This window comes from Dicentrarchus labrax, unplaced genomic scaffold, assembly GCF_905237075.1.
Source record: "Dicentrarchus labrax unplaced genomic scaffold, dlabrax2021, whole genome shotgun sequence".
NCBI classification, from domain to species: Eukaryota; Metazoa; Chordata; class Actinopteri; family Moronidae; genus Dicentrarchus; species Dicentrarchus labrax.
The window spans coordinates 3,445,511-3,460,103 of record NW_026136702.1 but is presented as its reverse complement, the minus strand read 5'-3'; the positions used below and the strand labels follow the sequence as shown (position 1 = coordinate 3,460,103).

General features: G+C 40.1%; 1 protein-coding gene across 1 annotated transcript; it reads right to left on the bottom strand.

Annotated features, from left to right (window-relative positions):
* Positions 1 to 41: 41 nt before the first annotated feature.
* LOC127349542 (kynurenine 3-monooxygenase) lies at positions 42 to 13,909 on the bottom strand. The gene is made up of 15 exons (XM_051375395.1): positions 13,758 to 13,909; positions 13,363 to 13,432; positions 13,028 to 13,125; positions 12,335 to 12,424; positions 11,417 to 11,465; positions 9,396 to 9,483; positions 6,693 to 6,858; positions 6,479 to 6,550; positions 4,758 to 4,879; positions 4,065 to 4,212; positions 3,929 to 3,986; positions 3,756 to 3,838; positions 1,603 to 1,704; positions 1,455 to 1,514; positions 42 to 591 (listed from the first exon to the last, which is right to left on the bottom strand). Exons 1-15 carry the CDS (start codon positions 13,818 to 13,820, stop codon positions 445 to 447), a joined length of 1,416 nt encoding a protein of 471 aa, XP_051231355.1. The 5' UTR covers positions 13,821 to 13,909; the 3' UTR covers positions 42 to 444.
* Positions 13,910 to 14,593: the final 684 nt, after the last annotated feature.

Sequence of the window (14,593 nt, the reverse complement as noted above, 5' to 3'; positions counted from 1 at the left end):
CTATTGTCGTAGGAGTGGAGCCATAGACAGGAGACAGTAACTAAGCTGAGGGAATATTTATTCATGCATAAACTAATACAGGACGTACACTAGCCCCTGCCTGTGAGTTTAATACTGACATTTGTTTTCACATTACAAATTGTGCAAATGATGATGGCATGAAAATAATCTAATCTAAAGACTGAAAAAAAAATCTAATTTTAGTCAAACCATTATCGTTAAACACTGATGAAATGTTAGAAAACCTTATCATAAATCATTACGACTGGTATAAGTTAGGACAATCATTGATACAGTACATTAATGTGCCTGGCAGAGCCTTCATTGTGCTCATTAGAGGATTCAGTCAAGCTCTAATTAAAATGTGGACCCTGTGAGTTCATTCTAGTGTTTGATGCTGCGGTCTTTGGACCTGGTCTGTCAGATCAGAGACAGAGACAGTGCTCAGGGGGTTCTGAGAGCCGTAAGCCTGTCCCACATTTTCTCAGCAGGGATGATGAACTTGTTGATATCAGGAGGATTTTTAATGAGCAGGTAGGAACCTCCCAAAACAGCTCCTGTGGCACAGAACATCAGGCCTCGGTTTATCACCTGTGAAAAATACAAGAAAACTTTATTAGCTTGAATTCAGTTTTGTCAGTTTTATGTACACATGTGGGTAAAAGAGAGATCTTGAGGTCAGAGGTCAAAAGATCCCTTTGAAGATAGCCAGGCCAGGTTTTCCATCGCCAATGGATGCAGTAGGTCTTCTAGTTTCATACGATTCTGTTATCTGCCTCTGAAAAACGGGATAACAGGGTGCACTTGGTCCCCCCTCTGGACACGCCCCTGGTCTGGACCAAAGTGGTGGGCAGACTTTGTGGCGCAAAATCAGACTTAAGTAGTTGAATCATTAACATCAGGCTCATTTAACATAATTAATGTGTGATTATGTGTGGTTTTGTAACATAATAAAATCTGTATTGCTTATAATTGTCAGAGAACGTTTATAATGCCTTATACTCTTCCGACAGTACATACAGCTTTATACTTTTCACCTAGTTCAGTGGCCTCGTTGTTATCTTCGTCTTATAAACATCCTCCCTACACTCGGTTAAGAAACAGACCATCATGTCCTCTCTGTCTGTACATGTCAATATCACACTATTTTTTGTTTTTGTTCAGTGTTCTACTTTATAAAGCAGTTTTTTCTCCCTCACATAGAGGTCATTTTGCATTTTGCCCAGACATCCCTGTGGGTTTAAACATTTTACAGGAGTGGCTGTCAAATCCCCACTGTTTCTAAAAGGGGAAGTGTTTACCCAGAGAGAGTCACATCCGCCTTTCATGCTCAGCGCTCTTAGTACCCGAATTACAATACTAAAAGGTTCAAACACATCCCACAAAAAGTCAATTATATGCAGGGAGGATAAAATTAATGTGTAAAGAGGAGACATTTTTTTCTTTTGTCTTACTTTGTCTTGCCAGTGCCAGCGCTCCACAGCTTCATGGTACCTTGTCCTGGTGAAGGTGACCTGGAGACAGCGAAAGGCAACAATTGATGAGATTTTCTTGTTGACTAAGCAATGTGTCAATGATCATTTTGTCTAATGGGACACTTACCATAGTGTAAAGTGGAATTATTGTCCTTGGCATGACGAAGTGGAGGAAGTTATCAACATATTTTCTGAAAAGGAACCATCTGGAGTTGACATGGGCTCTCATCTACAAAACAAAAATGCGGTAGTGAAATGAACTAAATGGTCTCAGACTGCAGTAGTTGGGGGGGGGATTAAGATAAAACGAAGGGCTGTGGCCGAATTTAAGACCTGCAAGAACAAGGATAATGCTGAGACCCATTACTGGCTGTTTGACTGCATGAAGTTTAATGGACGGATGGGAGCTGTCCACTTGTTGTGATGGAGAGTAAATATCTGCAGATAATTGGATTTGGAAAAAAAAACAGAACACAAGCTGACTTTCTGTACTTTTACTCTTTACTGTACTTCTGTGGGATTTTGAGTTACTCTGACTTTGAATTTCCATTATATGATACTTCATACTTCTACTTTATGAGATTCCAGAGGGAAATATTGTTTTTTTACCCAATTAAATTCATTTATTTCACAGTTACATTGAGTGTTTACTTTTCGGATTAGAACTTTACATGTAAAAATGTGATCAGTTCATAGTTATCAATACACATAGAATAGTTGGGCGAGCATAACTGAGGAATATTTTTGTTACTTCTGCTCCCTGGGTTATGTTTTCTCTGTTTTATGATTTTCATTCACTTTTTTTTGTGTTTCTGTTCTGTTTTTCTCTTTCATTTTGTAATACTCTCCTCTTGTTTTAGCAACTTCACTTCCTGTTAAAAGGCATAAAAACCCTCCAAAAAACCTTCCTGTCTTTGTGTGTTTTCCCACCTGTGTGACCTCCGTCATTAATTTCACCTGTCCCTCATTATAGCCTCGTAGTATTTGTGTGTCCCTGTCTCAGTGCCTTCCTAGTGTTTTTTAATCTCTGCCTTGGTTTTCTTGGACCTTTCCCATTAAATGGACTTTGGATTTGCCAGCTCCCTGTTGGATTTGTTTGCCCCCATTAGACTGTTTATCTGGTTTTGACCTCTCTGACCATCCAGTCTTTTTGTACATTGACTTTGTCATTAAATTGTTTTACTGCACCAGTTCTGCCTCTGAGTCTGCATTTGGGTCCCATTCCTCGTGTTCTTGGACACCCTCTTTGCTCAACTGTGACAGTTCTGCCACAAAAACACACGTGAGAATTTTCTGAAGTGGTTGCGGGTGGGTGAATTTGGATGAAGCGTCTCCCCATTAAGAGAGACACTGAGCGCATTTACACACAAGGCACAGCAGTGTAACTTGATTATTTAAATCTCCCGACACGCCGACAGGATCAGTTAGGGTTTAATGTTAATTAATGTCCTACACATCCAAAAGGTCACACACAGGTTCATACAGTGAAACAGTTTGGAGTAAAGTTGCAGTACTACTGAAAGCAGCCTCTCTAATCATTAAGGTAAATACTTAAAACATTAAATAACACACAATAAAAAAATCACCTGGAGAGTTTGTGCTGCTTGATCTAATTTATAAGGCAATAGAGCCTACTGGGACTGGTAAAGGATCTTGGTCTCTAACCCGAATAATTTCTTCAGGTGGATAATTTATGCGTACATGCTGATTTTAAATGAACTCAGAGCCAATCTGCACGTCACTGTTGTGCACTGCAGCAAAAAAACAACAAAGAAAAAGGATATAATTTGGGTGAGAGGAAGGAGGTAAAAATGTAGCTGCTTGCTCGTACTGTGGTTTAGGAAAGACGGCAAGATTACAAATACTGAAAATCTGTTCTGATAGAAACTACTATTGTTCCCCTAAATGTGAATCAATGCAAGATAAGACTGCGTTCGGATATCGACTTCAGATGACAGCAGGAGTTTGATTTCTTGCTCTCATTGGCTGTAGCTCATTACATGGCTCCCAAATACGACAAGATATTTAAGCCGCCTGATCTGTCTTTTGGCCGTCTGCAAAGCATCGATAAGTTCTTGCATCTGTTCAATTCACACATAGCGCTCAATCTTCTAAATGCAAGACTTTCACTGGCAATGTATTACTTCTATGCGGTGGCATTGTCACATTACATTTCTTCCACAATCGTCCATCCAGTTTTTTGTGTTGGTGTCACTACACTATCACTTAACCTCACTTTATAGGATGCATTTTAAAGTATGAGGTTAAATTGGTAGTTACTTCAATGTAGTTGTACATGGCCAGGTCTGCAATTGCGTGGTCATCTGGAACTCGCACTCTGGTATACTCAGGCAGTACAGCACCTGGGTGAACACACAAAGGAAAAAAAATATGATGACTTGTCACTTCATTCTGTGTCCCCTTTAATCTTTGCTCATTTATAAGGTACTTACTGAAATCCTCATTGAACTGCTCCATTATTTCGTCAAAGACAATGCAGTCCTCAAAGCCCTATAAAGCAGAAATGGATGAATGAGTCTCCATTTAATAATTTTTTGCCTTTTTTTCTCCGTTTTCTGTGTTACTTACAGCGTTCATCCCCTGCCCATAGAAAGGCACCACCGCGTGGGCTGCGTCGCCCATAAGGACACACTTGTCGCCAATGTGATATGGGGCGCATTTGACAGACACCATGGCCTGCCCAGGCAATCGGAAATAATCCCTCTTGAGAGCATCACTGCGAGGCATAAATGGAAATAAAACAATTACAAACTCATTTTGAGATATTCATTTTGACAGTTGCTTTTTTCTAAACACACTTAACTGTTTTTTCTTGCTTGCCACAAAAGCGTCTGTCACATCTGAGTAGGCTAAAACAACCATGCTAACCAAGTTAAACAGCAAAACAGAGGAACAAAAGCATTGCATTCAGTTGTGTTTATGCCTGAGCACTACAAATAACCCAGAGAGGAAGTGAGTGAATGAAAGCCTCAAGCGTTTCTACAGCTCATGCCTCCGCTATCTCACCTTCACCCACAACATACGCTTCACATCAAATTAAAACCTCACTCCACAAAGCCATGTAACTGCAATTTCACACATCACAGATCATGGCTGTGGATGGGCCTGGAGTCGACGGGTGACGGGAAATGAAAGTGTTTTTGAGGATGGCTTGGCAGGTTGGATGAAGAGATAAAGGCAGGAAGGGGGAGAAAAGGGGGAGGCAGAGATGACAGACGGTGGGGGGGGAGAGAGAAGAGTGGAGGTGAGAAAGTCACTTACACTCCTATTAGTGGTATGGCATCAGGGAAGTATCTCTGGAAAAACTGGATAACTTCATCTCCTGTGGTGATCTTCTCAAACTCCTCGAAGGGCATGAAGAGGGTGCAGGTAAATGTCTTGTCCTAAATTGGAAAACGAACACGGTGCAACAATGTTAGCTCTCAAATCCAGGTAGGGAAAGTTATGTGATTCTAATCCAATACAAATCTTTTTGTCAAATTCAGTGCATTTCTCCTCATGGTCTGCTAACACACAACCCTTGATCTGTAAATGGGACACAAACAAAGTGGCCACCTCAGTGACTCGCAACTGTCCCAAATTCTGCTTTCAACTGTCCCAGACACAAGGTTGTATAACAAAATGAGAGTTTGTAGTTCCTTCATGCTACACACATAGAAAAAGTTTTTTTTTTTTTCATTTCACATATAAAGATTATTTAATAACTTTGTTTCAGTAACTTGCATCACTTTATGGGCTCACTCTGGTCCGCCATAGAAAGCTCTGTTTGTGGTTCCTGCACTTACATCTGAAGAAAAAAACTGAAATCACCCTAGGTGTTTGATTTGAGGGCTGCTACGGCTAGGGAGGTAGAGTGGGTCGGCCACTAATCAGAAGCTTTATGGTTTAATCCTCCCGCTGCATGTCGACGTGTCCTTGAGCAAGACACTTAACCCCAAATTGCTCCCTATGCTGTGCCATCGGTGTGTGAATGTGTGTGAATGTGTGTAGTTGGCACCTTATATGGCAGCCTCCGTCATCAGTGTGTGAATGGGTGACATGCAGTGTAAAGCGCTTTGAGTGGTCAGAAGAGTAGAAAGGTGCCATATACAGTAAATGCAGCATTTACCACAATCAGTTTTCATTATTCTTTTGGTCATTGGTTGAGTTACTGCTGGGTTGTTCAATAAATGCATCACTGCAAACTGCACTGCAAATGCAAACCTGTTTCTGATTGACAACGATGGAAATGTACATACACACTTGAAACATTATTATTATTTAGCCAAATATTCACATTACAGAGACATTGTATATTTAGTAAAGAAAAAAAGTAAAAAAGTGACATGCAGTGTAAAGCGCTTTGAGTGGTTGGAAGCGTATAGCCAAACTTCACCTTGTGCAAGTGATGGATGAAAGTGCACTGGGAGTTCTGGGCGTGCCATTATGTGCCCCTCTGAGCAGGTGCTATCTATTAGCGTCACAGAGTCCTCCCCGAGAACCTTTTAGCGCTCTGTCTCTGTTACCATGGTATCCACAGCGGCAAGGATGTGTTTTGTTTAGTTTTTCTCAGCCCTAATGTGTTCTGGGATCGAGGGCAGTGAGTGACAGTGTGAATGCTCTCCAAAGTCAGCTGTGTTAACCTGGTCTCACTGAAGAGAGCAAAACTGTTGTGCTGAGTCAGCCATGCAGAAAAATCATTGTGGGGTTAAGAAGGAAAGAGAAAGAGAGAGAAATCTGATGAAAGCAGGAGGGCACAACTGCTGTGTGGAAACTGGGTAAGATTTCTGATGAGTAAGCCTCTACTGGCTATAAAGGGTCTGTAAACAAGGCTAATTAACTGTATGAGGACATCCCAGAGGTCAATCATGCCCTGAAATCCTCTGAAGTGATTATGCTTTTGTCTTAGCTCACAAATAAAGAGCTTACATTGCTCGGTTCCTAACTGTAGTTTGAAAGCTAAAAAAAAACAAAAGAGAGAGGAAGATATAATTCCCACTCACCAAGTTGGGCAGGGCGATCATCATGAATGTGTTTCGTGGCCAGATGTGCAGATAATTAGGCTTCATGGCAAACTGGGGATGATGATGAAAGTGGGACAAACAAAATTAAATAAACAAGAAGACATGTACGATGAGTCTACGGAAAGTTGTGAGTCTAACACTAGCAGCATCTCACTATGTTCGATAAAAGGAGGACACTACACAGAGGACTGACCTCGCCGTTGATGGGTGGCATGGTGAGCTCCATGTAGCCGTGGGGGATGTAGGTCTGGCTGTAGTTGAAGCGGCTGCGACGAAGGAATTGCTTGCGGATGGCAGAGAAAGCTCCATCACAGCCTACAATCAGGTCTGCCTTGATATGCTCCTCGGACCCATCTGACCTGAGAAACATACCAGCAACATGACAAATTAACTTCAGTGTATGGTGTACTGACGACTATGTATATATAAGTTGAATAACTTTACTACATTCTCACAACAGACCCTTTTATACCTAGCCTGAGAGTCCATAACACTACAAATATATATATATATACCATAAGCCATTTACATGGTAAATAATTTCAATGAGCAAAGGGAACTTTACAGTCAGAGACCTTCATCAGGCTTCCTGGAGGCAGTGTCCTGATGTACCTGTCACCCAGGCTGACACTCTGCTGTGTAAAAAGTGTTCCTTTGTAGATGTTTATCCTGAGAAAAGGTGGTAAGTGTGGGTCCCTCAGGCTAAGTGCTGCAGGTATGATTCAGTCTAATGCAGGCTGAGAGCTGTATGTTTGAGCCTTTCTTTCTCACACTTGGCCTTTTCATCAAGCACACTTTGGAAGTTTCTTTTCCTCTGCAGGAGTTCACTTAAAGCTGTAGCTTTTTTGGCTTTCCCATTAGTACACTGGAAAATCAGGCCACTGACTTTTTACAACTTAAAAATGTTTTAATTCATACAGATATTGAACATTACCTTTATACTGAGATCTAAATGGCACATGGCCATTGCCCTTACAAAATTTAAATGTACTTATGACCTACTCACCAAACACAGTATTTCACTGATGCTTTAAATTCAGTATCTATAGACCTTTCTCACACTAGCCATTCTGACATGAGATTGTAGGGTAAACACGGGTGTTAATGATACTAATAAAGTTCTGTTCCATTGAGTGTAGCAGAGCCTTTCCAGTGATCCAGCATGCACAATAGCTGCACTCTGACTCGTGTTTGACCTGAATGGAACTATCTATTGAATGGTCGTGGCTTTTTCTGATTCACAGTAATTTCGCTCGCAGCCATTGTCACAATAAACTGTACTGCACTGTATACTGCTAGATGCATCTACTCATTTCCATTAAAAGCTGTTTCAAACAGCAGGAGTCAGTTCTCCTGACGTCCCTGGACACAGTCTGATGTGCCACATCCTGTCAGTTGCTGGAGTTAAATTTTGTAACTGAGAACTGACTGTGTCCACAGGACAGCACACACTAATGACCCATGTGGAAATGCTGGTAGGTCTGTTACACTCAATGTTAAGTACATCTGGATTCTTAGCACTCTATCATCTAATTTAATGATCCTTGCAGGGGACATACTTTAATTTGTTGCAAAAATGCTTTAACGGTCCAGTGTGTAGGATTAGGATAGGCTGCAGAGTGTTTCAGGTCACATCCTGTATGAAGCTGTGCATAAAGTCCAGGGCTACGGGTCAACACATAAAAGGATATTTCAGTCGGGACCAAACTGATGCACCCACATTACCATTCATAGAGCCACGCTGCTAGTTCACTAGGAAGTCTGTACATGTTCACATGTGACGATAGATGTCTGTTAATGACCAGTAAATCCGTAAATTGACCCAGTGCATATTAAATCTGACAATACATGGTTTCCTAATTACAGTGTTGTGAGGCTCGGTGACAATCCTTTGTTGTTACATGCGTGTGCACCGTGGGATGTTGATTTCACATTGTGTCTACCCACCGCCGTGCTACAGATCTCCACCTAAGGATACCGTATCTCAAAAATCTGATTACAATATTGAACGGTGCTCAAAGATATTCAAGGACCTCATTAACATGTTATTAGATTTAGTACAATTATAGACCAGACTATGGGAAGAAAGCCGGTCATGTATATTTCATGCTGATCGCCATCTTTTAACATTTCCTGACTAGTATGGGAGGAAACTGTGGCATCTGGCTCTCAAATAATAGCTGTCACAGTTGAACCACAGGGTAGAGGGAAGGATATGTCCTGGATGTGTAAGCTGCACACCAGGGTGACTTTTTGGATTGGAGGCACACTCACAGCCTTTACGCAAAACTTGAATTAATTAATGTGCATGAAAGTTGTTTGTTCACTGTGGCTGTAGCTGTGCAGTGACTCATTCTAATCAACATTTCCAATGTTGGACCACCAGGCATTAAAAGAATAAATAACTAGAAATAACAACGCACACATCAAGTGGATTTTTACACATTTTAGATAAGGCTGAGCTCAATTTAAAAGCTCTGTGATCAAATTAAACACAGTTTGTGTTCCTGCATACTGTGTTAATAATTCACTGCATGGGTACGCTAATGTCCACAAAGACCTGGAGGTGTTTCAGTGTTAATTGGGTTGTAAATTGTGTGTAACATTTTCCTCAAGGACAAACAATTACAGAGCTACAAAAAAGTCACGCACAGAGGCTTCAGAGGCAACATGTTTATCACCATCCCAGACCTCGGGCAGTTAACATGTACAAGGCCACATGTGTTTGCATGCAGGAACACAAAGGGAACACGATCGATAAAGCCGTTGTTAAAACGAGGAATCCCAAATGAGCAGATCCTCATCCTAGATTAACCTCCATGTGTTATATGTGTGTCTGTGAGAGTGTGTGTGGCGGGTACAGGGGTGCGCATGTGTAAGATCAGTAACTATTTACCTGACAAAGGTCATTAGCCCTGTTTCAGCAGTCCAGTCCTGCAGTTTGTGGTCAAAGTTTAACTTTGTGTTTGGATATTTCTCTGCCTCTGTGGGAGGAAAATGTTACAAAAGGGGCTTATATCACCGATGCAGGCATGATGTAACGCTAACAGCATTACAGGTAATAATTGTTCAAATACACATAAAACCTTCACGATTCTAATAAAATGCAGTGAGAAAACAGACAGTCAAACAGTTAAATCCACCCCCGCTGAAGGGGAATGACCTCACATTGATTAGCGTGAATCTCATGAACAACACAACACAGCAGTCAACGTATCTGGTTTTCAGTTTCCAAAATCTCTTTATCTCAATGTTCATTCCAGGAGTCTGGATCGGCCCCGATAAGAGCTTCGACTTTACAATCAGCATCTTTTTCAGCAGACACAGGCAATCTAATTAAACAAAGGCCCATGCTGTCGCACATTATCTCCAAGCGTACACTGAGGCACTTCATTAAATATTAGGCAAAATCCTTTTAGCCTGAAAAGACTAATACATTCCCTGATGTACTCATGCAGTTTAAAGACACACAGGGAGTGTGTGGATAAGGCTCAAACAGCCTAAGTCAGGCTTTTAACTTGTAGCTTTGTGCAGAGTTCATAAATTAAGAATGTATTGAGAGTACACACTTGATTAAGGCTTTCATAGAACGGAACCATATGGATTCATATACTGTATAATATGCTGTTTGTAAAAGTGGAGTGATTCTTTAAAGTGATACTGTGTAACTTTTGAAAGAAGAAATAACACTTTTTCCTCTTCCTCCTCTTCAGATAAAAAGTTTAATTCATTAGTAATAGATTGGTCAGTTCAATACACTAAGAATTTAGCTGCTACAGCTTTGCTTGGTCTTTTATTATATTGACTACGACTTTATGGCTTTGTCCAAAACCGCTACCTCGCTGACACTAGTGATAGTAGTTAACTCTCATGAGATTTCAGACAAAATTAACCATCACCATTTTGTGTCAACAGTAATTTCTACATCTATGAAATGTGACACATTTTATTGTGGGATTGTTTGCAGAAAGTTAGCTAATGTACATGCCATTGACAGAACTTTTCCGTTCCATTGTGAGAATATCTTTTGCAGAATTTGGACCCTCAAATAAAATGGCACACAGTATAATGCACTATATAGTAAATAGGTAGTGATACCTTCTCCACTTTCACATTTAGCATTATCCCATAGCTGTTACTTGGCTGCAGTAGCAAAGTCCGGCAAAAGTTACATAATCTAATTTGAATGTTATTAGAAAGTGAATTTGCTGCCTGTTTGAATGACATGCTGTATTTAAAGTGTTTCGCTTGACATTCGTGGATTCAATCATGCAGTTGGTATGAATGAAAATCAAACATATAGGGAGATTCTGAGTTGGTTGTATGAGGGGTTTTCTTCAACCTCCTCTCATTGCAAGGGGAAAATAGTTTTTACAGCCTGATATAAAATGACAAGCGTCTGTCAGAGATGACAGAAGGTGTTTGGTCAGGAGAACCCTTTTGCTGTAAACTAGCTTTGATAGATTCTCCAATCTCAGCTCCAATTGACCTGACCAAATCAACAAGTTGGTTGGAAGATGATCCTATACCAGAATTGATCATGTTCTGGGGAAAGGGACGTACAGGTGATGTCTGTCTCTGTCCGATTTTCTTCTCTTTGAGGATGAAGATTGAGTTAATGCATCAGGACGTAACTCTGGCACTCACTCATTCAGACATGAGACAGACATGTCAAACTGTCGTCATATTAACATAAAGGGATGCATGTCTGGAAGGGGCTGAAACTCTTTACCAGTCAAATTTTGCAGTATTATAGTTCTTGTAGGAAAGGTGCATCATTTGAATGTTAAATTCCTCTTTCAGTTTCATTATAATTTGTTTATTTGGCAGCACACATCCCATGATACTGTGTTCGGTGTTAATGCTCCAAGGCTGTTTTGGCTGAATTAAATAAAAAAAGTAGACTAGTACTCTTACCTGTTAGCAGCTGTTTGTTTAGATTTGCTCGGTCTACTGAGAGGATGTACTGAAAGGAGAACAATCTGTATGTTAGTGTGATTCTGCACAGTACAACTTCACAAACAGAACTTTAACACTGCTCATTTAAATGGGAACAGGAAGCCTCTGTGGTTTATACTCTGTCTCCCTACGTTCATGAATCTACATGCTTTCACTGTCTATCTTGTATATTTTTGTTTTATTCAACCATCTAATGAGATTAAGAATCCCTGCCAAACGGGCAGCAGTGTAATCAAAAACAACTATTTTCAGACAGACAAACCATAAAGAACAGGAACACGTTGTGTAATGACACACAAACCCAATTTTTGTTGGACTCTATTGTTATGTTACAACACATTTCGGTCTGACTGCACAAGTTGTCACTTACTTTTCATCATTCGGTGCATCCTTGACCTACTTCGGCTAACATACCTCAGTGTGTGCCTGCTCATTTCTGTATGTGTGTGTCTTACGAGCACACCTATGTCGACGCTAGGTCTGCAGAATTAATATTTAATGGGTCAACTGACATGAAGCAATTCTTACAGTGTGTCTACTAACACTTTCAGCAATATGTTGGACATTTGAAATACACTGTATACAAGATATATTAATACTGAATGGCCATGCAAATAACAATCCAATCTAAGATATGTTATCAATCCTAACTAATAGGTCATCACAACTTGATGTGTGCAATTTAAACATGTTGTAGTTTGAATAGCTTATTGTATGGCAACCTTGCAGAACCTCCTTCTAGCAAATGATTAGCAAAGTTCTCACATCACAAAAATATAAAAGGGGATTATATGTCAGTTAAGTCATATTCTGGCTCTTTTTGTGTTTTGCATGATAAAATATCTATGTAATATGTACACATCTCAGGTGCTTTACCTGGCCTTTCTTGCCATAAGGGATCGGGGACTGTTTCCCACTCAGGGAATGGATCATTCTTGCATTCATGGGGATTCCCTGGGAGACAATCTGAAGAAAAATGATTAATACAGGTCAAATGAAAACACATTTATTAACATTTAGAACGAACAAATCTGTATAATATTATCCTTTGTCAAAAATCCATGTTTTCAGTCTCAGTTTGTTGTGGAAGCTGGGTATCCTGCCGTGGACAGTCCAGCTAGTTCATGTGGTCAATAGGCAAAGAAAGCCTTGTTCTGTCATGCTGAAAAGTCATGCAAGTGTAAAAAAAGGGTTTGATGCAGATTTCTCAGGCGTACATGGTCAGTGCAGCAAATGTCGGCCAACAAAAAAACATTGCTGACCTCAGATGCCAGGATAAAACATCTTAAGTGGACTGTAAGCAAAGGAAGCAGATTCCCTGGGGCCCGGCCACATGTTTAATATTTAATTATTGAACAGTTTCTACCCACTTGCTGTCTATGATGTGTAGATTAAGAGGATTTATGCAGTAAGGGCAGGAATAATGGATGACCTACACAAATATATGCCACCGATTTGTTTCATACCAATCTTTTAGACTAATAAACAAACAAGGTAGGATCACCATTACCCTGCAGTGTACCTGTACCTCATCATTAGCTCAACAGTGAATATATTTGATCAGCATACCTTATCTTCCATTCCAACATGCTTCAGAGCTTGCCGGCCCCGGTGAGACAAAGCCAGGTTGATGCTTCTTCCCTTCACAATTTTGGCTCGCCGGATATCTGACCAGAATCAGACACAATGTTTTCAGTCTAACTTTTGTCAAAGCACATTGAAATAAAGTGTGTGTGTGTGTGTGTGTGTGTGTGTGTGTGTGTGTGTGTGTGTGTGTGTGTGTGTGTACAAGGTTCAGGAATATTATAATTTTTATGTGTGGGATGGATGTATTCCTTAGAGACTGGATTGATGTGACGATGTTATTTACTAAAGTCAGTTTAAAAGAGAGTTTTGAATAATACCTTCTCGAATTTCAAACAATTGCACATCAAAGCCTCTTCTGGCAAAAAAGCAGGCATTCAGGGCCCCAACCTAAAGGGTGAAGGAGATAAAGACAAGGAGAGTTTTTTGAAAATCTTGCCAAAGTCTCTGGCTGTACAATGTCATACATGAATAAATATCTCTTGAATAGGCCTTATTAACTCTACATAGGCTGCATAGCAATTGCTAAACACATTTATTCCACACTTGAAAGTGCTTTTTTGTCCTCTTCTTTCCATGTAAAAGGACTTTGTAGAATTGTTCCCTTTTATAAAAGGACAGTTGCCTTGGTAAAGGTCAATGTGCATTCAAGAGATCAAGAGACAAGAGGTGCTTTACAATGAATTAATAATTCACTTTAATTGTCTTTTCTTACCAAACCACCGCCCACCACTGCTACAACTTTTTTCTTGGTTGATCTGCCGGTTGATTCCTCCATCGTGCTTGACGGTTGTCTGGACGTCTGATCCTCTCACTGTCCACTTCAAAGTGACTTATAGAAGTAATGAGTAAAGAGAGGAAAAGAGGAGGAGCAGAGTGAGTCCCATGAGTGTCACTCTCCACATCAGTTCCTCTTTTAAAAGCAAACACAAGCGACAGATAACTGAGGACTTTCCAAACAAAAGGCATGAACCAGACCTGCTTGTAAATTAGCTTATAAATGACTCATTTGGGTGGAATAAGAGGAGTTTACAGTTTTGTCTCGGGGAATACTTTTACTGGAGGAGCATTCCTGGCCTGCAGGTGCAAATAAACACATTAAAAAGACCCTAACTGGGCCTGCTATCGGTTGTCAAAGAAGCTCCTGAAATAACAACCTGTGTCTAGTTGTTATTTATAAATAAAAAGACAAGATAGAAAGACCAGGTCATTATAATAGAGCTTTATTTCCCAGTGGAGTAATGAGATGACTAACATAGTGGATCACTGCTCTTAAGCGACAGGTAATACATGTCCTTAAAATAAAGTAAAGAAATATGTCGCCATCTAGTGGCTGTGAGATGACAGCAATCACATTCATAATCATAACTCTTGTTATTATTAATGGAACAGCAAATAGGCTTCATGCAGAATGTGTACATATGATCATCCATTTACTACATGTTGTGTTTATACAATGAAACAACAGGTGTCTCTATGTAATCCACATAATTCACATTTTACTATATCAGGTATATAATTCTAAAATAAATGATTTACTACTTTTACTAG